Below are 23,305 nucleotides of genomic sequence, written 5' to 3' on the forward strand. Positions count from 1 at the left end.
GAGAGAAAAGTCTGCTGCAATCAGGATCAGGTGGGCGGAGCAGGGAATCCCTGTTGCAGCTGACTTTTCTCTCTTTTTATCTGGCTATTTAGTGGTCCTGGGGATCGTTTCTCGACAGTGCCTTTGCTAACGACTTTAGCCATTTTGTTCGTTCTTAAGACCAACGTTGTAACCAAGGTCTTGAGTTGGTCTTAAGTTGTTCTTAAGTTGTTCTTAAGTTGGTCTTGCGTCTAAAGACCAACTGAAGACCAACTTAAGACTAACTCAAGAGCAACTTACGACCAACTGAAGACCGACTTAAGACGGTTAGCAACGACAAGAATCGAGAAACGGAGTCCTGCTCCCAGGTCAGATGCTTGGATGTGCAAGCTTTTACCTACAACGTAAGCTGGTAATGACCCGATAATAAAACAGTATACTAGAAAGGGCACTGGTAAGGGGAATGGGGTTCATCATAGTATAAAAGCCTGCGTTAATAATGATAATGAAAATAATATACTCATAAATGATACTCATCATACACATATCTGAAACTGTGATTGAATTTTCTGAATGACTGAAGACTGAGTGCTAGAGTTTTTAGACTTCCTTATAGATAGAACTTCCTTAGAGATAGAACTTCCTGATTTGCGGACACAAGGACACACACACGGACACACACAACGTACTACACACACACACACACACACACACACACACACACACACACACACACACACACACACACACACACACACACACACACACACACACACACACACACACACACACACACACACAGGTGTATAATCATGTATACAGGCACACAAACATGTCCCAAATTCCTACAGTACACCCTCTACTGTTTGTTGACCCTGTGCGTGGCAGGCAAACTCCACACCCTGCTGCTGTCCCAGCCCTCTGCTGCACAGCTGCCTTTGTTGATCCAGGGCTGTGGACTCATGCAAAGCAGCTCAACTAAAAGCTTTATGTTACAGTTTTTGCCTACTGCTTGCACACAATTTGCAAAATTTGGCTCATACAGTCAAAACTCTACACACAAGCCAATTACTCTCAACACTTGGAGATAAACCCATCACATACCTGTCAGCATGAAACACTGTTATCAAAACCTAAACATTGGCATAAAAACTTAACAATCTTTTGTCAAAACCTCACTTTCATGTCAAAAGACACACTTTATCACCAAATGAGAAAACAAATTAGATCAACGTGAAAACAGTTGTCTACTTTATACAAAACACAGCAGTCTTTCTTTTTGCACCAGTCTATTCAGATTCACAGAATGTACATCTTCACAAGACCCCAAAATTCAATACTGTACATTACACAACTGCATCTTACAGTACAGGACATTACAGTTTTTGCCGACTGCTTGCACACAATTAGCAAAATTTGGCTCATAGAGTCAAAACTCTACACACAAGCCAATTACTCTCAACACTTGGAGATAAATCCTTCACATATATGGCATCATGAAGCTCTGCTATAAAAGCATAAACATTGCCTTAAAAACCTTACAATCTTTTGTCAAAACCTCACTTTCATGTCAAAAGACACACAAAAGCACCAAATGAGAAAACAAATTAGATCAACTTTAAAACAGTTGTCTGCTTTATACAAAACACAGCAGTCTTTCTTTTTGGAGCAGTCTATTCAGTCTCACAGAATGTACATTTTCACAAGACCCCAAAATTCAATACTGTACATTACAAAACTGCACCTTACAGTACAGGACATTAAACCGAAGCAAAATATATCTCAAACAGTACATCACTCTAAATAGAACAGTGTGTAGGTGAACTTATGTACCTTTTTGTGTATTGGTTATATTCACAAATTTTCAAACATCTAAATATGATATAAATATGGGGTTACGTCAACATGCTGTAATGACAATCATAGTCAATATAGGCTACTTTGTTTGGTTATGAGGTATGAGGTATTCACGAAATACAATACATTTCCACAGACACACTATGCAGCTGACATCTACATGACATCATCAAAATTATATCATGTTCAGTCAGTTTGCTCAAGTGCTTGCTTGGTTGTGTTGACACTATTTCTACAAACTATCATGTTCATTACCTAACATGTGATGATGAAGACAAAAGGCTACTCTTGGCGGCATGTATCAGGCTAGGTTTTACAGTACGTGAGTCAGTCAATGCCATACTCCATATTCTACACTTTAGTACCATTGTGCTATTCGCCTTGTTTAGCAAACAAGCAATCAAAGTAAAACAAATAAATGCAAAATAAAACAAATGCAATGTAATATAAAGCATGCAACTTTATAACATGGCAGAATAGTGTTCAATTTTGAAAGCATGTGTTTTATTGTCTGTGTCTAAATCTTGTCATATATCAGTGTGTTTTGTTTTTTTAACAGATGTGTTTTCACAATGACACTCTGGGATTTTACTTTTGAACAAAGTGTCTTGTGTATGAAATTGTGTGTAGACAGCTGGAGTCTGTGTGTTGCGTAAAGGAGCAAGTGCCTTGCTAAACTGGTATGAAAGTGTAATGCTTGACTTTTGTTTAAAGTCAAGCAATAAGTGTTTAAGTTATGCACCAACAACTTAACGATATGCTACTTTGGTTTGAGCATCTGCCTATAGTGTTTAAGCAGTAGGCAAAAACTGTAAGTTCCCATGTCTTGTTCAAGGTGACACGGTTTTACACATTTTTTGTTGGTTGGTGGGTTTTTTTTTTTCGGTGTCATGCTTTTTGCTAAAATGCCTCAAAGGATGTCCACAAGGATCTGATTTCAGCTCAGCCCAGGGAGGGAGGGGGTGAGCCCTGACCACAATGATGGCCTGTTTGAGTAAGGCAGTAGCACCACCCTGTTTTCTGTTGTGTGCCAACTAGTCAGCACGTGGATACATCAGGAACCACTGATTTATAGCCTACTATGTGATCGCACCATGCAAGGTCCTTGCAAGGTACAGAGAATTTCCATTAACACTTTGAAAGGCTCATGACCGTCCCTTGGTATGTGCATGGAAGGAAAAATATATAAATGACTGTGTAACAAGCATATTCTGTAATAGATGTAGCACCAAAACTTTTTTCACTGGACTTTTTGAAGCGCCTAAACAAGTAAAAAATCAAATACATACACAAAAACTCCAGCAAGTTAGAATCAAAAGCAAAGCATACATTAACACTTATTCTTATTAAATACATGTTTGGCCTTTTAATGCCTGCTTTAGGATAGGACAGATAGTGTGACAGGAAATGAGTAGGAGAGAGATAGGGGAAGGATCAGCAAAGGACGTTGGACCGGAACCAAACCCGGGTCGCTGGCGTAATGGTATGTGGTGTCTTAGCTCATTGAGCCACCGATCACAGCCCCATTAACACTTATTCTATGGCATTGCTGTAAATGAGATGAGAGCATCCATGGCATGTTGTGAAGTCAGTATCTTTTAAGGAAACTTTCATCCCCCATCCAATCAGACACTTGGTTCCACCCAACAAGGAGGTTGGTACTGTAGGCCTACACACTGACTATAACATGGATGGTGTGCACCAAAGATATCCTAGCGTAGATAAGCAGGATAACAATGCCTTTGTTGGGATAGGCGTAACACTGAAAAAAAGGAATTCACAAGTTTTCCTTGTGCCCTGATGCATTGCTCACCCACACACTTTTTTATGTTTAAAGGGCCTACTGTATGTCTGGACAAAACTAGCCTTTTCCTTTGTGTTTTCCAACTTACATGTGCCACTGACTATACGTCGTCAGTGACATCTGCATTTTGCCTTCCACTTTCAACAGCAGACACTGGACAGGTCTACAAGTCCACCTCCACCTGCATTGTCTTTTGGGCATGGCAAAACATTTTCAAGCTAAAAAACAAGTCTAGCCACTTAGAACTCAACTCAACTCAACTAATGCAAACAAGTCTGTGTTACAGTAGTATTCCTGTAGTTTTACTCTATTACTGTAGCATTACTACAGTATTACTGAGACATTTAATGAAGTATTTTTGACACTAAATTATTGCAAACACATTGAAAACAGAACAAAAAAGCAACAGAAAAGAGCCATTATACAATATGAGCACATCAAAATAAGTAGTTATTGTAGCAGTTGACCCCCGAGCCCGAGGCTAGAACTAGTCTTTGAAGACATGTTGCAGTGTAGGCTACAGCACTTCACCCTAGTAGTTCAACCTTGGGCTTTTCAATTTAATAATTTCAGGGTTCCTTGAGAAAATTGACCTATTTTGAATATGAGACAAGGCTGAGTCGAGCCTTCAAAACAATGTCATTTTAGCTGTGTGTACATTCATGAGTGATCAGCATTTTCATTTCTAGGAACATAGTTGAAGAAGTCTACTAACACTGCTCGACTGCTACAATTGTATCGTGGCCGCCACAACTGCGCTACAATGTATCCATTCCAGACGCACCTGGAGATGATATGAAGACCATAGACTACAGTCACAAATGGCATTCTTTGCGTTTCAATTCACACTCCACATGAGTTGCCTTGTCACGGATTATAGGCAGAGACAATGTAAATGGCTATGCTGTGTACCAAATCGAGAAACATTCATTCCGATTATGGTACAGCAGCGGATGGGGGGAGATCGAAATGGTGTGCTACTTACGTGAGAGGTGACGTAAATCTCCCGCATGCGACAGCGACACGCAAATGAAGTTAGCGAGGCAACTCATAACAACATGACAGGCTGGTTTTGCTGAATTATACACACGTCCTGGCTGTCATAGGCAACAGCCACATCATCAGCAAACCAGGAATACCTGTTTTTTTTCACCCGGTGTCCTCCTAGAGCTGACTCATCTAGGCTACGACATAGAACAATCAGGTCTTAGAAAATGTTTGCCACTCCTTCCCCGGAAAAGCAGCTCGCCTCAAGGACCAGCCAGCCACCGCTGCAATTCTAGCTCTACATGCTTGGAAGCCTTACTTCACAGCACACTAGTATTCAGCAACAGGAGGACACGACGAGTTAGAGAGGGTTACAATCAATTGTGTGGTTTTAATCCATCTAGGATACCATGTAGGTTGGGTCAGATTGTGGCCTGACATTAGCCGAAATGTGACATCAACCGCACAGTCGACTTGCAGAACTAATGTGCCATGTTTACAATATTCCAATCAAACACAGTGTAGCATGTTGCTGAGACCTGCAGAAAATGCAATTAGTTGATGCGTAATGTTGTTGCGTTTATTCTGAAGGGCCAGAGGAAGGGTTCCCAAACTTTACCCTGCCAACCCCCTTTTCCAAAGTTCATGCCACACTGCTGTTCTTCTGTGCACCCCCTGTTTTGAAAATTGGCTCTTCACAACCATAATCTAGGTCTGTTAGTCAGTGTCCCACTGGGATATACGTATAAAATAACGTAGTTCTTTAATAATATAATGCAGTTCTAAATGGGAACATTGTTAGGCTTATTTTTGGTTTATTTTGGTGAACATTAGTTATTAAATGTATTGGAATATTCATTTTGCTTTGATATGCTTTACCTGACAACCTGCCGCGGCCCCCCAGGGGTCACTGGCCCCCAGTTTGAAAACCACTGGGCTTGACAAGCCATAGGATACTGAGTGCATCCCAATATGTGTCCTTGCCTCCTCCACTTGTGCTTGTCTCCTCGTCCCGCCTCCTGGCCCCTCCTCCGTGGAGAAAACAATTAAGTTTCCCAGCTGTCAGCCTAGCCACAACAACTTTTGAGGGACTGTTTTTCATTCACCATCCCAATTGCAAATGAGAAAAAGACTTAACAATTGAGCTTTTGCGAGATATTGAAATATAATGCTGTTGTCAGTGATGTCATCATGACGAGAAGCAAGTGGAGGAGGCAAGTGGAGGAGGCAAGGCCGCATATTGGGATGCACCCACTTTGTTAAGCCAAAGTCTCTGGTTAAGCATCATGTTATGAAAGTGTCTATAATTAGATTAAAATAATACAAATTATGTTTAAGTCACCTGATAAATACACTTTTCCATAATTACGTTTTCTGAGAAGAGACAGAGAACTTCTTCCTCTGTAGCAGGCCTGCAAGAGAGTAGGTGAGAATGCAGAAATTGCATCACCCAAGTAGGGGAAGGAAGAAAAGAAAATGGCTGTCAATTTAGGCCTAAACAGACTTTATCTCTAATCTAGCTAATTGTCAAGAGCCGCAAAGTTCCCACCTTGGGCAGCAGACAGCAGCACTGGAACATAACCATATCAAAGAGGATACTTTATTGTCAGAAATCTAGGCCTATGTAACAAGTTGACATTATGACTGGCATTGTGTTTGACCAAACTGTATTGTGCAGTAAAAACTAAACATACTTATTCAGACATTAACAATAAATGCACACAATACACAGACATTGACACATAGAGCCTCTGTTATGACCTAATTAGCATCAACATTGTTATGATCAAGTCTTACTCTGTTACTTAAGGCTCTATGTAATGTCATAGCAATGTTGTTATGATGAGCCTTTTCGGTAAAGAGTGAATGGGCCCGCCTGCAGGCCCATCTGCACAAAGTGGCTACCTGTTTTTTTTAGGCCATTCTTTTATAGTCTCATATTGATTCAGTAAGCAAGAAAATAATGTCCACAGACCTGCGTCCCATGCAAACGGGTTTCCGACAGACAGCATAGTGTTAAGTTGTGTTGTTTTGTGTTGTGTTGAGTCTGCACGCAACTAAAAATATATGCAATTTGTTTATAAGTTCCTAAGTGAGAGTGCACGTGATCTTTTGTGGAGGTTGCATTAGTCCAATGAGGGACAACACACATGTACACCCCCACTCTTATCAATTTCAGAGGCTGTCTGGATGTCTGCAAAAGAGTGAGGGGGCGGGGGTATAGAGAGAGAACACTCACACTTGCATGCTAATCTAAAACCAGCTGACAGGCCGGCTTACTGTCGCTGATATCATGGGGATTGCCATTTTAGGAGACACCTGATCACAAAGAGCTTATAAAGACCATGGTGGGCCCCAGGGCCTGGCCAGTGGAAGAGAGGAGAGGAGAGTAGCGGAGAGGAGAGTAGCAGAGAAACAGTAGCTCAGCCAAGAATGTGAGAGGGGGGGGATAGTAAACGGAACAGTAAACGGATAGTAAAAAACTAACACGGTAAAAAAGTGGAAGAAGTCACACTGAAACAAAACCGCTTTTGAACTTTGTGGGTTTTTAAAAAGAATTATTATCAAGTGCAAAAACTTTGCATAGCTTTTGTGACAATAGAAGACTGTGGAGGGTTCTTTTTCATTCTTCATTCCTCAGACTGTTGTTGTGAGGTCTACCCTGGTGGTCTACTCAGGATCTGACAGCTGGTTGCGAGGGACCAGGAGTCAAGTCCCACAGCCATGGACGCCCCCGTGGAGCGGTTTAAGGCCGGCATGGTGCTGGGCGGTGTGGGAGATGCTCTAGGATACTACAAAGGGGACTGGGAAGCCTGCACATCAGGAGCCAAGATCCAGGAGGAGCTGAGGCAACTCGGTGGTCTGTCAGCGCTGAAACTGGACCCTGACAACTGGTACCTTAGCGATGGAGCCCTGATGCTCATCACCACTGCCGAGGCGCTGGTTACGGGTGAGACTTTGGTTGTTTCGTTTGTCTGCCTGCGGGTATTTCTGATCTGGGAATCCCATGATGGGGACAGAGGGGTCAGTCTAGGCCAGTCTAGAGAGGGGCCCCAGAATTGTGTCCTCATTACATTGCATGCATTGGGTGGGGCCCCTTTTCAGATGACTTTGTTCTGGGCCCAGACAAAGCTATCAGCAGCCCTGTTTACAATAATACAAATGACTGTTTGTTGCACAATTCATACAAACATGCAGGTTGCTGTGCTTCACCTGTTTGATAAAACCACACGTTTGGTAGACTTTTGAGATAGGTCAGGTAGCTATAGGTCAAAGGTTAAAAAAATATCACAAGAAGAATAACACAAAAGCAGAAGAAATTCACTAAAGGCATTTATAATCTTTGTCATGAAGAGAATCTGCAATTATCTGTTTGTTTGTCATCCTGTCTCTTTTGTTTGAGTGTTGGCAAACATAAATAGTATATTCGTCTGACAAACAGCAGGTATTTGGAGAGTATGTTGGTATTGTCCCTGTGTCTTTGTGTTAAAAAATTAAAATGGAGGGCAGAGTGCACAATTGAACTGCTTTTCTGCACTGACTGACCAATTTACAGATGCAAGAACATTATCGTGTTCTAACCACAAAGTTAAATTTTAATTTAAGACAATTTTTGTAGATAACCGCCACTGACAGGCTGTGAATGTTTGTTTATCTCCCTGGTCCTCTCAAGATCTATTTTGTAAGTGCTGTCTCTGATATTCGTAACTGAGAATGTATAGTATACACAATGCTTACATACTGGTATGTTTCTTGGCCACATTTAGAAACTAGTAAACTGATTGTTGTGAATTTCTAATATCATTTTCATTTAAAAAAATCCTCAAAAGTATATCCTTGCATAATAACCTGTATTGTTGGCACACAAGACATTAAACAAATCTTATTCTTTTGTATGTGTCTGTGAAGATGCTCATTCAAGCTGATAATATTGAAAGAGTAAACTTGTAAGCAACTAGACTTCTTTTTAGAGCTTGTGTCAGACTATGAGTCAATCTAAAAACCCTTGTCGGTTCTGGAGAGAATGTGGACACTTTTTCATTATCAACACAGTAAATATTTATTCAGTGACAACCACATTGTATTTAAATAAAACTGTTGAAAGGTTATACAGGATCATGGATGCCATGCTGGGTTGCTGGCATAGTGGTGACATTGCTTTGGGGGTCGAGTTTTAATCCCTACAGTCCAGTGGTGGTTTAAGTGGCTTACATGTTTGGAAAGATCAGCAATTCATTCATACAGAATCACAAGAAGATCCATGTTATTCTGCATCAGTCAAATCCTAAAGATTTGCAGTGGCATGCACGTTTTAGGCAGTGTTGCCAGATGTGTCTGACCAAATCCCGCCCAAAAGGTTCTCAAAAACCGCCAAAATGCGCTAAATTCCGCCCAAATTCAACAAATTACATTGACTTCTATGGGCCCAAAACGGCTTAAAAAAACGCCAAATGGCCAATTTTTCCAATTTTGCCCGCCGACGCTCATCCCAAGTAGCCCAATTGGGCGGGCACTGGTTTTAGGGGGCAGGTGCTGAATCGGGCTATAGAGGCTTTACTGTAGAATATATCGGGTCGTTATCGTCTCATACATCGTCTCACGTCTCACTATCGTCTCACGTCTCATTTTATCGTCTCATGCTTTTGATCGTGAAGCATTTGTAGATTATCAAGACAACAGGGATCACAGTACATTGTGACGAAAAGATTTCAAAAAGGAACTTTCAAAAAGGGCATCTTTTATCCAGTAGGGCAAAAGGGGCAGGTGCTTTAGCACCACCACATCCCTATGCACATCTATGAAGATTTGTATTTTCAACAAATACATACAGTATTGTATATGAGTAAAAATCCTTTCCAAAGTACATTTACAACTAAAATAGGCCTACTTGTGAAATGAGGATTAAAAAAAGAGTGATATGAAACACAACAGACAGCAACATGTGTTTTTCCAGCGTGCAAAGCCATCCTCCATCTCCCTCTTAAGGTGATGATACAACAACACCACTTTTATATGAGACCTTAGATCAACATCAAACAACGTTTTAATAATTTCATGAAAAAATTGGAGGCCAATCATTTTGTTGCCAAGCAGTATTGCTCAAAAAGTTGCCTGGTGTATCATGACCTTAAGGCACAACCAATCCCGGATCCACCCCTGACCCATCCCCACCACTAATCATAACCACAACTGCAATCGGCGACATGTAGTACGGAACGTCAAAACCTTTTCCGTCCATCTACATGTCTGTGGAGACTTAGAGCGGGCAGAAGAACAATAGATGTTCAGGAGTCAGTAAGACTCTAACTAGATCCCCCCACCACAGGCGTTGGAAAGACCCACTAAGTCCATACAGAAGTTAATCATGCCTAAACTTAGCTTTGCAACAGAAACCCCTCCCTCCCCTCATCAGACAAGCATCCCAAACATGCAGCGGCAGAAGGAGAGCCTATCTCCACTACACTGTAAAACCTTATAAGTTGAGTTTACTTACAAAAACCCAGAAAAGTGGTTGCCCTAGAAAAACTAAGTAATTATGAATGATTAAACTTACAATCTTTTGTGACCTCAACTGTTGTATATACTCATTATATGTAAAAGTTTAAGTTAAATGTACTTAAGTCCAAATTGATTAAACCTACCATCTTCCACAGTAGTAACTGTTATCTATAGTTATTGTATGCAAAATTCCCAGTTTAATGTACTAAATTCCAAGTCGATTAAACTTACCATCATTCGTAAGATTAACTGTAATGAATTATTTTATTTAACCCGCCCCTCCATTCATCACCACAAAAGAGGTAGCTACCATGTTATTGTGGCACCTCCCATTCCTCACCATGACTGAGACAACTGTGGCATGGAACCAGTCCATCACACTGCTCTCTTGTATTAATAGACCAAACTATCCATAACCACTGAGAAATTCAAGTTTCTGCAGTATGTGCAATATTATTACCATTTAATTATTGTAATCTCCTGGATGATAGTACATTAACCAGTGTGCATAGAATACTCTAGTTGAGCATAATTAGACAATCCTGAAATGTCAAGTAAGCAACACACCAAAAAGGATACCTGCTACCACAATACTCACTACCAACTAAATACCTAGCCAGCCAACAAACCAGTCCACCAGCCAACCAAAAGAGTCAGTTGTCAGCTAGCCAGCCAAAGAGCCGGCTAACCAACTAACACTCAGTTAGTCAGCCAACTAACCAACAAACAAGTCAGTTGTATGGCTAGCCAGCTAACAAACCAGCCATACAGTCAACCAAAAGAGTCAGTTAGCCAGCCAACCAGCTGGCCAACAAACAGTCAGTTGGTCGGTCAGTTAGCTCACTAACCAACAAGCCGGACAGAGAGCCAGCGAACCAGTCATTTAGGCAAGCAACTCAAGCATTGTGACAGTCTGAGTTTTTATAGAGGTGAAAGTTAACCATGTGACCAGAGTAATCAGGCATGTGGCAGCTGCAGGTAGTAATTCAATGAACTTGTAACAGTCCTATGTACTCAAGTGAGGGCAGGTACTAATTGACAGGTTGATTGGGCACTACCATTGTTCCTGGTTGATGGTAGGCAATGTCAATTATGTCATGCAGCATTTGACTTTCAATTGTGCAATTGCACTTCACAAGATAGCCTAATTTTACTAGGTGGCAGTATTCTGATTTAAAATTGGATGCTGCAGCGTGGCCATATTGTCAGTTGAAATTTGAAACGATCTGTTAACATGAAACACACTGCAGGAATACATTCAACTGCCCACATCTGGGTAGAGGCCAGTTGGTGCAGCCTGAAGAAAAAGAGGCGGGGTCATATCCAAAACTTATGAATTTAATCCATTCAACTAAAACATATTCATCTGAACAACTATTTCCTCAAATAAGTTGTCAATACTCAGTATTCTTCAGAAATGCCATCAAACTTCTATTTTTTAGTGCATTTTAATTAGTCTTGGTAAGTACATTTGATGTCTGGGTTTACAGTGTACGTCTGTGTGAGTGATAGAAGCTGGCTGATATGAGTTTTGGAGTCTGTGTGTGTGTCCTTGAAGTTCAGACAATAGACACTGATGGTGTTTTAGTTGTTGTTTTTTTTGGGTGCAATATTACAGTATCAGGTGTAGACGTTTGGATCAGACCCCACACAGTACTTAGTGGCTATTTTTAGGGGTAAATGTGTAGGCGTATAGTGTGGCTATTAATATCTGTTATCAGCCTCTATTGTTAGGCAGTTCCTTGAAGTGATGCAGAACTTTCCACAGAGCTGGATGTGTTTGAAACTTTGATGCTTCTGTGTAACAGGCAGACTATTGCTGTGTAAAACAGACTGTTGCTGAGGCAGATGGTGTCTGGCTACCACCAGGGGAATAGCAGGAGACTTTTAAAAAACTTTTCATTCATTGGCTGAGGCAACATCACCATACGATTATAAAAAATGGGGCTTTAAAAAAATTCAATAGGCCAGTACAGTATGAGAGGAGACAGGAAGCGAGTGGGAGAGAGAGATGGGGGGAGTGGATCGGGAAATGACCCAGGGATGGCATCAAACCTGTGTTCCCAACATAACTGTATGGCGCCTTAGCCGTTTGAGCCATGGTCAATGCCCACCATTACAGTACATGTCACAATGTTAGTGTGCACTCAACTCCACTCTGTGCGTGTGTGTGTTTGGTTGTGTATGTGGCCGTGTCTGTGTCCGGTTTTCTGTGGGTACAGTGGTCTAACTCTACGCGTTTTCTTGTGCGTATTTGAGTGTGTGTGTGTGTGTGTTTGTGTCTGTGTCAGTCTGTGCACGTGCGTCTGTCTGTGTGTGTGTGTGGTTGTCTGTGGGTATGGGGATCTATGTGTATGCCTTTCCATGTACATGTGTGTGTATTTGTTTATGCGTGTCCAAAGGTGTAGGTTTGGCTCGAAAAGTGGTGGGGACATTTCAAACGCAAATGGTCCGGATATGCTGTTTTTGCATTATATTTCTGAAAGAATGGTAGGGACAAGCTAGGAGCTTTATCTGGAAAGTGGTATGGACACTTTGGTCCCCACCGCTGCCCCCCCTATAATTACACCCATGTGCGTGTCCTTCTTTAATCTCTCAGATTACTGGTGCCTGGAAGACCTGTACCGGGAGCTGGTGCGTCAGTACGTGGAGGCCATGGTGAAGCTGCAGGGGCGGCCCCCCGAGCAGAGCACAGTGGAGTCCTGCGCCGACCTCAAGCCTGACAACTTCCTGCTGGCCTGGCACACACCCTTCAACGACAAAGGTCAGCGGTCAATGTATAAAACAAGTGTATGTGATGCGCGCACATCCAGTAAAACAGGTGCTGGATCAAAACCAAAGTGCGTAAAGGAAGAAAGGAAATCCGCACACTGTTGCTGCTCACCGATTTATTAGAACATTAGAACAGAATTTATTAGAGTTTCGACCTCAGGCGGTCTTCGTCGTCCTATACACCTGACGAAGACCGCCTGAGGTCGAAACGTTGTGTTCTAACAAATCGGTGAGCAGTAACAGTGTGCAGATTTCCTTTCTTACTTTACGCACAGCGGTCAATGTATACCTAATGTGCATATGTGTAGTCAGGGCCTTAAGTTAACTTTTTTTCATCAACAGCCAAAATGGATGATAGATGTTAATCTTACTAGCCAAAAACACACTCCCCAATGGGTCGAAGTGGCTAGTAAGTGGGCTTGTGTACCAGCCAAACTCAAATTTCACCAGCATTCGGTGGGTTGGCTGGTATTAATTTAAAGGCCTGAGTACAATGTACATGTAATTATAATGATATGTTATTCTGCTATTCTGGTGCAACTATATTAACTTTATTTAATTAAAAACATGCAACGTTTCTATTCTCTCCAATTATTGTCTGGCACCTACAAAATTAATTTGGATGTGTGTACCCCACCTTAAAATGGCTACCCAAGGTGTAGCATACAATGTCTGGTTCATGCCTCCCTGTCAGATCTGTAACAACATTACAAGGAAGGAAGAATGTATGAAAAGTGGAGGAGACATGCTCACACTATTGCTTAATGATTGTTCCTCATAGTTTTTAACTGGGTACTGAATCTCACATAAAGATGAATGAAAGAACTTAAGGAGAGCATTCTCAGATGTACTGTATCCGTTTTATTCAGCCATGAATGTTTTGGGTTTGAACACGCTTCATCAGCATTAAGAAGGGCGTTCAAACCCGACACGATTGTGGACAAATAAAAAAATATCGTTGAGTTCTTTCATTAAAGAAAGAATGTACTATACTGTACTATACCTGGGGTGTAAGCACCAAAATTCTGGGCTGTAGCTTATGTCAAGCCAAGGTGTGTTCCTCTCATGTCGTAATGTCCACAGGCTCTGGCTTTGGTGCGGCGACTAAGGCCATGTGTGTTGGCATGCGGTACTGGCAGCCCGACAGACTGGACAGCCTGGTGGAGGTCAGCATCGAGACTGGACGCATGACACATAACCACCCAACAGGTAACCACGAATTTCTATGTATTGTGTGTGTGTGTGTGTATTTGTGCATGTGTGTGTGTGTGGACGTGCGTTCATGTGTGCGTGCATGCCTGTGTGCTTATTAAAGTGTAGTGTAGCGTAATGCTGAGTAGAAGGTCAGCAGCGACTGGCCACATGACACACAACCACCCAACAGGTAACCACTAACTTTACATGCGTGTGTATGTGTGTTTGTGTGTGTGTGTGTGTGTGCGGGCGTGTGTAGTTCTACCATTACATGTGAGTGGGTATGTGTAGTTCTACCAGTCGCATGTTGCGACCATTCTGTTCGCAGCAGTAAGTCCAGCATATACCCTATGCTTAGATATTTTAGTTCCACAAAGGGGTGTACTTATTAACAATTATTCATTGCGTACTTTTGTCTTTATCTCCAACAGGCTTTCTAGGTTCCCTGTGCACGGCTCTCTTCGCCTCCTATGCGCTACAGGGCAAGCCGGTGGTCCACTGGGGTCGTGGTCTTCTCCAGGTCATCCCTAAAGCTGAGGAGTACTGCAAAAAAACAATCCGCCACATGGCAGGTACAGTAGAGCACATGAAGAATGAAGGAAGTGATAGGTTATAGAAAGATGATCCTTCTTTTTTTTGATCAAATGTTTTTCATTTTCCAAGTAAATATAGACAATACAAGGTATTAAAGAAACAGGGAGATGATTCCGATGATTGGATTAGAATCTCTAAATACACATTTAATTTGAAACTGTCTTGAGTGTATAGATGGTCATCTTTAACAAATCAACCATAGTTATATTTCACTGTCTTTTTTACTTACACTCCTTTTTCAGCATAAAAGTGAAGCCCTTCATATATTGATTAGATGTAGGCTACATATCTGATTATTACTACCCGTTCTAAATTCAATTAAATGTAGTCTGTTACATTATTTTAAGAATTATTTTAAGTATTATGGTATTAGTAGTTTTAGCACTGATTATTGCTTTGGTATTATATGCAGTATTCATTTATCAAGAATAAGATATGTCATTTTCCTCAGAGTACATGGAGAAGTGGTTTTATTTTGAGGCCAAATGGCAGTTTTATCTGGAGGAACGAGGGATCTTAGAGGAAGGACAGGACAAGCCCATCTTTCCAAAAGAATACGACGCTGCAGAGACTGACAAGGTCATTATACTACATGCACACAACTGGATAATGATGATGATGACGATGATGATGAAGATGTTTTTTACTATGCCTCTTTATATATTCCTCTTAATAGTAGTAGTAGCAGTAATCAGTAGTAGGACTATGCCTTATTATGACAAAGATTAATAGCAAACATTATTTATCATTATTATAATTATTGTATGCTTATTCTTCTTATTATAAATACTGTTCTACAAAGTATAAATACTGTTTTCTTTTGTTGCCTATGGTCCAGGTGTATAAGCACTGGAGCTCGGAGGGCCGGCCGGGGAGGAGAGGCCATGACGCCCCCATGATTGCCTACGATGCCCTGCTGGCGGCAGGCTCCGACTGGGCAGAGCTGTGCAAGAGAGCCATGTTCCACGGAGGTAAACGAGATGCTGATGTAATGTATTAAGCAGCGTGCCTTAATAAACACTCCCAAATGACTTGCTATATTCAAAAATTAAAAAAATGCATACACAGATAGAGCATAGTGTTTGAAGCACAGATTTTGCGTCCTTTTGGATTATCTCTAGGATGGTCTGGTAGAAGACTAACCGGTCAGGATTTGTACAGTATAGTTTACTAGGCTACCATACCACCCAGGTCTCTATAGCTTCTGAATCCAGGCTCCCCACCACTGTATTACATTACATTATAGCAGATGCCTCTACAAAAGGAGAAGACAATAAACGCTATCATCACTTAGTAGAATAGAATAGAGTATACATTTTTAATCCAGAGGGAAATTAAGATGTCCAGTAGCATAAATAAATAATGAATTACATAAATAAATATCACTTCACCAAAACACAAGGTCGCACCGCCTTCCTTTGCGTGTTCTCATGTGTCCCACAGGTGAGAGCAGCGCCACGGGCCTGATAGCCGGCTGCCTGTACGGCCTTCTGCACGGCCTGTCCAAGGTCCCCGCCGGGCTGCACCAGACCGTGGACAGACGCGACCGTCTGGAAGAACTGGGAGTCAAGCTCTTCGAGGCCGCGTCCAAAGAGAAGAAGGCAGAGAAGTAGTACAGTAGTTCTTCCCGTTCCCCTTGCTCCAGATCCCAAGAATCTGACTCAGTAGTAAACCAGGTTGAGTTAACCTTGAGGAAGGGGTAAATCACCTGAAAGAAGGGCCTGGGGTCTGAATTCCCATTACAAAATGACACCTGCAGGCTGTCTATTACTAGATTTACCACTTCCTGTAGGTTTACTTAGCCAGGTTTATCACTTAACCATGTTCTTGTCATACCCCCCCCTCCTCCCCTCACTGGACAGACACAGCTTAGTATGTGTTTGCTCACATCTCCAGTCCCCACTACAGCACTTCAGTTTGTCTCTACACCACTCAGTTCACTCCAGTTTGACTTCTGCTTAACAATCACCCTGTATCTTTAAAACAACAATAAGTAGTTAGTTTTTGTCTTCCGCTATAGGTTGGAGGTATACAGCTCCAGGCCTTTTTATTAGAATACCATGAAAAAGTTGATTTATTTCCATAATTCCATCAATACTGTTAAACTGTCATGGATTGTAGATTCATGGCCCAGTTTTTTAACTATTCCAATCATTATTTTTTTTCTTTTTATATACGTTGGCCTTCCAGCTCAAAAAAACCATGAATTGGGGAATTCGCATTATTAGAATATTGTTATAAAATCACATTTTTCTTCATCAAAATTCGGGTCACATGAAATCAGTTGAAATTTGGTACTTTCTACCTAACATGCAATGGTCAATACTTGGTTAGGACATTCTCTGTCTTCATAATGGCCATGATGCGTTTAACATTGAAGTCAATGGCAAAAACAGTGCATGGGAGTTATGGAAGCCCAGATATCCTTGATGCTTTGCTGTCAGCTGTTCTTGTTTGTTGACCTGGTGCCCCACACTTCACTCTTCAATATACCCTGTAGATTTCCATGCCACGTTTTGGTGTTAACTCACCAGTTTAATTCTAACTCAACAGAAATAAAACCCCATTCATTTTCAATGGGGTTTCATTTCTGTTGAGTTAGAATTAAACTGGTGAGTTAGCGCCAAAACGTGGCATGGAAATCTACAGGGTATATTGAAGAGTGAAGTGTGGGACACCAGGTCAGCTATACAAAAACAGCTGACGGCAAAGCATCAAGGATATCTGGCCTTCCATTACTCCCATGCACTGTTTCTGCCATTGACTTCAATGTTAAACGCATCATGGCCGTTATTATTAATAATATTAAGACAGAGAGAGTCCTAACCAAGTATTGAACATTGCATGTTGTGTAGAAAGTACCAAATTCAACTGATTTGATGTGCACTGATGTGAAACAAATTTTGATGAAGAAAATTGTGATTTTATTACAATATTCTAATGATGTGAATTCCCCAATTCATGGTTTTTTTGAGCTGGAAGACCAAAATGTGTAAAAATAAACAATTTAATGATTGGAATAGTTAAAAAACTGGGCCATGAATCTACAATCCATGACAGTTTAACATTATTGATGGAATTATGGAAATAAATCAACTTTTTCATGGTATTCTAATAAAAAGGCCTGGAGCTGTATGTATAGAGTGGTGAGCCCTCTGTAACGGAAGCTAACTTGCAGAGTTGGCGTGGAACGTTGGTAAAACCTCCCTCCGATAGCCTCAAATAGTCTCGTTCCGTTGGGCCGAGAGACTTGGCCCAGCGGTATCGTACTGTCTCCCATTGCTGGACCGTTGCAGTTGACGAGGTCGCACGTTCGATCCCTGAGGGGATGAACAGGTGCAAGATGACCTCCGTCACACCTCCCCACATGTTCTTAGTGTGGTTGTAGTGCATGGCAGGTAACAGAGCAAATCCTTAGAGGCTTTTTCTGTATGTTGCAATTTGAATGAACCTCTGAAACAATTTTGCAAACGAAACTAACATTAACTAAATTTTAATTACAGAAATACTAAGTGTTACTTAGTCAGGAGTCAAGACACTTTCTTGCACTCAATGGAAATAGCAATGCAACGTACAGTACATATTTTCTCCCATTTAACTAGTTTGTCGTCAAATGAATACGCATATGGGAATGATTCAGATATTATAAAGTGATGTTGTGCTGTCTTTATTGCTAGGTCTTACTACAACCACTTTTAGGTATACTCTATTATATAACTTGTTTGTGTTTTTGCTTTTTAAAATGTAACCTCAAAATCTGTCACATCAAATTATTTTTTCAGAGTTTGAAAGATTGAAAGTATTCATGACAATAAACCAATGATAAATAAATCATAATTTTCAATATGTTTATTTTGATGAATTTATATGCAGCAATGTGTAGGTTGAACATCCACAAGAGCATGTATTTTATCTTTAATTTGGGCCTTGAACATCATAAAAACGAATTGGGCAAATCCTATTAATAATTTTAATCACACACTGTTTGGTCTTCCACCTGTAGGTATTATGAATTATATGTAGCCTGCTTTCACCCTTACATGGTTTGAAGGACAAATTTAGTGTCATTTTCCTTAACCTGTTTAACATTTTTGAGGAAACTGATGGCATTTCGAGATTAGCTTAAATGTCATCCTTGACACTTTTTTTGTAAAAGGAAATCCATAATTAACTCAAACCAACCAGAACCTTGTGATCACTCACACCAATTACGCCTCCAACGCCACTGGTGCAACATAGTTCAGATAGACCAAATAATATTATCTTTGAGACATGCTCATTGTGACCATTCATAATTTCATTTCTTGCGTCACAAAATGAGCACTAACATGTCACATTATACAAAAGGTTATTTATAGAGATCCATGCAACTGACATTGTATTTCCTCTATGAAGACTTTTCACATGTTTAGCTTCACGTCTAACTTATAAAGTTAATATAAAACTGAAGTTTAGTTTTTTGTGAAGAAAAGGTGGCAGCCTAACTGACAGAATGTAAAATTGTGACAATGACAAGTATGTTGATCACATGTCCCTTAGAGTGATATGAGGAGAGGGAGGTTTGCTCAGGGCTGGGAACTACTTCCTTGCTTTTGTCAAGTTCACTATCATTCAACAGTTCACTATCATTCAACCTCAGAAGGTACTGTACATGAATGGAACTTCTCTTCTGCTCACTTCTCATGTGCAATGATTGTTTGCTTTGATCACTTCCAACACACTATCTAATCAAAAGAGGTGCACAAAAAGTTTTCACAAGTTGTTCTGTGTGCATTAATGAAATACTGTACTATCACTGCAACTAACTGATTTTGTGTTGTCACAGTCAGCTTGCATAATAGTGATGGCTACTACTATTGACCACCACAAATGTAACTATAATGAATTTCACTATTGACTAAAAATGTAACGGTACTTTTGGCATCAACTTTATATCGCTGAGAAAATATATCTGTAAACATAGGGGAAGTGTTTGCTGCAGACAAATCTTTAGTACTTTTCAGTATGTGTTTATACAGTATGTATTACTGCATGCTAATATTTGCATCAATATCAACTGTGATCATTAGCAAAGTGCAGTGAAATAAATTTTACTTTACAGATTCAGCCTGTTGTATGTTTAAAAGGTGTGTGTGAGAGTGTAAAGCAGGGGAGGGGAACCTTTTTCATATGAGGGGCCACTTCAAATTTCTCCAAGGGCCGTACTATGAACACAAACCAGGATTTCCCCCTGCACTTTAGGCCTACATTGAAGGCAGCCACCTTTAAAACAGACCACACATTCTCTAGGTCCCCTGAATGTAACTTAAGCCCGATTCGGACGGGACTTTTATTACCTATGGACCCCCGGTAATTCGGAATAATTACAGAGAATGTCTGAGTTCTTAGTCCTGTGCGAATGTGCCATGTCCGCGATTTGTGAGGTAATAATTCCGCCACGAATTACCTACTGTATTTCGGCGAAACACAGACGTCCTGGGGTAATTTCACATAGGCGCGCCGTCTGCACCCCCTTATAATGTCTGTGAATTGAGTAATAACCAACTTTTATGTATCCCGTCCAAATGCGCCCCGAAAAAAAATCACAGAGGTCCGGGAGTAGTTGCGAGGCCCATAGATAATATTTATCCTGTGCAAATCAGGCTTTAATTGTATTGTACATATATCTTCTAAGAATCCTCTACAAAATATGTCATATTTCATGTGAAGCAGCATAACATTAAAATTACATCGTGGGCCAGATAAAACAGCCTCAAGGGTCGTAAACGGCCCTCGAGACATAGGTTCCCCACCCCTGGTGTAAAGGAACCGAACAGGAACGAATACAGCAGTCCAGGCACAGATTGCAGGTGTTATCTGCTTGAGCAAATTGCGTTCACCCTTTATCTCACACAGCCCTGTGATGAAGAAGACACCCTCAAAGGAGTCATCCGAACCTGCTGCCGCCACCGTGGACTGTAAATTCCTCAGGCGGGTGATCCACGACAGAGCGACCCTGCCAGGAGTGCGTTCCGTTCTGGACGACCTCCTACAGTACATGACAGCGGAACTGTCCCAGGGGAACGGCCTCAACAACCTCAACACGAGGAACCAGCAGGGGCCAGAACCGCAACTCACCGGCCTCAAAGCTGAACGATCACAGAGGAACCAGCAGGGGCCAGAACCGCAACTCACCGGCCTCAAAGCTGAACGATCACAGGATAGCTCTGGGAACAGACGCACAAGCTCATTCCACCTTCTGCGATCCAAGTTCCTGGGCGTTGCGCCGAATCAAACTCCTCTTCGGCAGAGCAACAAAGTAGGGGGGATCTCCCGGCGGTACGGCTGTCTGATTAGGCAGGTGTCCCGGGGGGAGGTGAAGGTGAGACGCATGGCGGCGGCGTGCGCTACTGCAGAGGAGAGTAGCGAGTCCAGCAACATGCAGACCCAGCAGGGACAGCATGGAGTCAAGCCGCTTACCAAACGCTCCGTTTTGGCCACCATAAAGAAATTTGAGACGATCGGCGCCATCCACAGTGGAAATATATGCCCAGCTGTTAGAAGGAAAAGCAAAGATGCAGATAGGCGTGTTACATCTTTGGTATCGAGGTGGGAAACAAATGATAGATGTCAAGAATCCCAAAGGACAGGCCAGGGAACAACAGCTGACATCTCTACAGCTAAAGAAACAATTATGAATGTAGATAAAAAAGTTTTGAAGCAACAAACTAATTCTTCAGAGGAAAATACCAATGCCGGTAAGTGTGAGGTAGGCATGGGTGACGGATTGTTGAACACGGGTGTGAGCAACACATGTACAGACCACAGTGCAGAGACTGCCAAAGGGATGACAAATGCCAACACTACAGGTGAGGAAATCAACGAAAAAAACCCAGGTAGTGGATCGCATGTCTCACCTCACACACAACGTCAGGTGAAATTTGCCTCTGAGGAAGTAAACTTTCTCTGTGACGCAACAGAATGGAATAGTGTTGAACGGGGCACTAATCTATGCGTCACAGTCGAGCCGCAACACAATATAAATGTTGCACTTGTGTCACTTCCGCAGCAGCTGCGGTGTTTGTGCTCTCCTGTATCCCCACTGCTTATCCCACTTCGGAAAGATTCACTTCATAGAGACAGACTATCAGATGTGATTTCAGATTATGTAGGTGAATCTAAAGACCTACCTATGGATGCAGATTCAACATGCAGTGTCACACTTCATGAAAAAGAGTCCAATGCGTCAATACCCAGCATGACTGATCTCTGTGAGGTAATATCAAGTGACTTAAAATCGAAGCAGCACGGTCAGGTTGACTTCTGTGAGGTAATGTCAAGAGACTCAAAACCCAACCAATATGGTCAGGCTGACGCCAGAGAACCATTGCTAAGAGACTTAAAAGCCAGTCAATGTGACCTCTATGAATTCAAAAAGATTGACTTTGGTGAACAAAAATTTAACACCTCGACTCCACAGCTAATTGAGACTGATTTCTATGAACTGCAGGTAAAGAACTCAATACCAAGTCAGGCAGACTGTCATGAACTTAAGTCACATAGCTCTCAATCCAAACAGGCTGACTTTTGTCAAAATAAGTCTAATGACTCAATACCTGATCAGAAGTCAAATAACTTGCACACAGACTATGCCGACTTCAACAAACAAATGCTTAATGACTCAAAACCCAGTCAGATTGATCTCTGTGACCTAAGATCAAATGACTCAAAACCAAATAACACACCCACTGATAACATCAACTACAGTGAACAGATGCTTCACGCCTCAAAACCCAGTCGTACTGACCTCTCTGACCTAAACTCAAACGAGTCAAAACCCAACCAGTCAGACCTCTTTGTAGACCCTCAGCTTCATGACTCCACACAGACATTCTGTCAGTTACAACAACATACGAAACCACTGACTCTCCCACGTGAAGTTTTAGAGGGTCTACATGAAAATGGGCCAGTAAGTACAGAACGTGTCTCCAAAGAAGAATGTCATGGAACCAGAATACCAAGAGTCATGGAACCGGCACACCATAGTACACAATCTGTCTCATCATCATCATCATCATCATCATCAAAAACAGTACATGAAGAGGCAGATTACGGGAGGTTGTCTGGGATCACACAGTTGGTTGACACATCCCAGAGAACAGACGAGGGCCATACTATGACAGTAGACCAAACAGAGAAACGTCCACCCCAAATGGATGAAGTGGAAAGTCACTGTCCAAAGCCAACAGAAAGGTCTAAGTATCGATCTTTTAACTATGGGGACCCAACCTTGAAGAAGACCTACGTTCCTAAAACAATTAGATTCACAGACACATTTAATTTCTAAATGCTGTACATGTACTGAACATAAACATTGATTTTGTCAGAATCTTTTAATTTAAACATAGCTGATATGATTGATGTTGAAATGTTCAACATTTTAGGTGGACATCTCGACCAGCATATTTTACATGAGCACTTGTAGAAAAGGGTTGTTGATTTTTTATTGTATTTGTATTTTTTATTGTATCATTTTTTATATGTTGGTTATTCTTCATTTGAATGATATAAAATGGTTAAAAACTTTTGCTCTTTATCCATGCCCACCTCTCTCTTTTTTGCTTAGGCAGGTCTTGATAT

General features: G+C 41.4%; 2 protein-coding genes across 5 annotated transcripts in view; one reads left to right on the forward strand and one right to left on the reverse strand.

The window, feature by feature from the left end:
- The window catches only part of tmco3 (transmembrane and coiled-coil domains 3), a 22,358-nt gene extending 17,503 nt beyond the window's left edge, over positions 1-4,855 (reverse strand). For both annotated transcript variants that reach the window (XM_063212309.1, XM_063212308.1), the window contains exon 1: positions 4,626-4,855. The gene's annotated coding sequence lies outside the window, so the exon portion shown is untranslated. The remainder of the gene's footprint in view (positions 1-4,625) is intronic.
- Positions 4,856-7,010: 2,155 nt separating this feature from the next.
- On the forward strand, positions 7,011-16,531 carry adprhl1 (ADP-ribosylhydrolase like 1). 3 transcript variants are annotated; one of them, XM_063212316.1, is made up of 8 exons: positions 7,011-7,167; positions 7,269-7,577; positions 12,726-12,890; positions 13,982-14,107; positions 14,524-14,664; positions 15,138-15,265; positions 15,525-15,657; positions 16,130-16,531. In XM_063212316.1, exons 2-8 carry the CDS (start codon positions 7,352-7,354, stop codon positions 16,297-16,299), a joined length of 1,089 nt encoding a protein of 362 aa, XP_063068386.1. In that variant the 5' UTR covers positions 7,011-7,167; positions 7,269-7,351; the 3' UTR covers positions 16,300-16,531. The 3 variants fall into 3 exon arrangements, with proteins under 3 accessions (XP_063068386.1, XP_063068388.1, XP_063068387.1); XM_063212318.1 differs by having other exon boundaries at positions 7,011-7,118; XM_063212317.1 differs by lacking the exon at positions 7,011-7,167 and having other exon boundaries at positions 7,223-7,577.
- Positions 16,532-23,305: the final 6,774 nt, after the last annotated feature.

This window comes from Engraulis encrasicolus, chromosome 12 (assembly GCF_034702125.1).
Source record: "Engraulis encrasicolus isolate BLACKSEA-1 chromosome 12, IST_EnEncr_1.0, whole genome shotgun sequence".
NCBI lineage: Eukaryota > Metazoa > Chordata > Actinopteri > Clupeiformes > Engraulidae > Engraulis > Engraulis encrasicolus.

Bases quoted from the DNA above. Each gene is read 5' to 3' on its own strand.
- adprhl1 (XM_063212316.1), top strand. From the start codon at position 7,352: ATGGACGCCCCCGTGGAGCGGTTTAAGGCCGGCATGGTGCTGGGCGGT. The intron at 15,266-15,524 runs GTCATTATACTA...CCTATGGTCCAG, and splicing joins ACGCTGCAGAGACTGACAAG to GTGTATAAGCACTGGAGCTC. The intron at 15,658-16,129 runs GTAAACGAGATG...TGTGTCCCACAG, and splicing joins GAGAGCCATGTTCCACGGAG to GTGAGAGCAGCGCCACGGGC.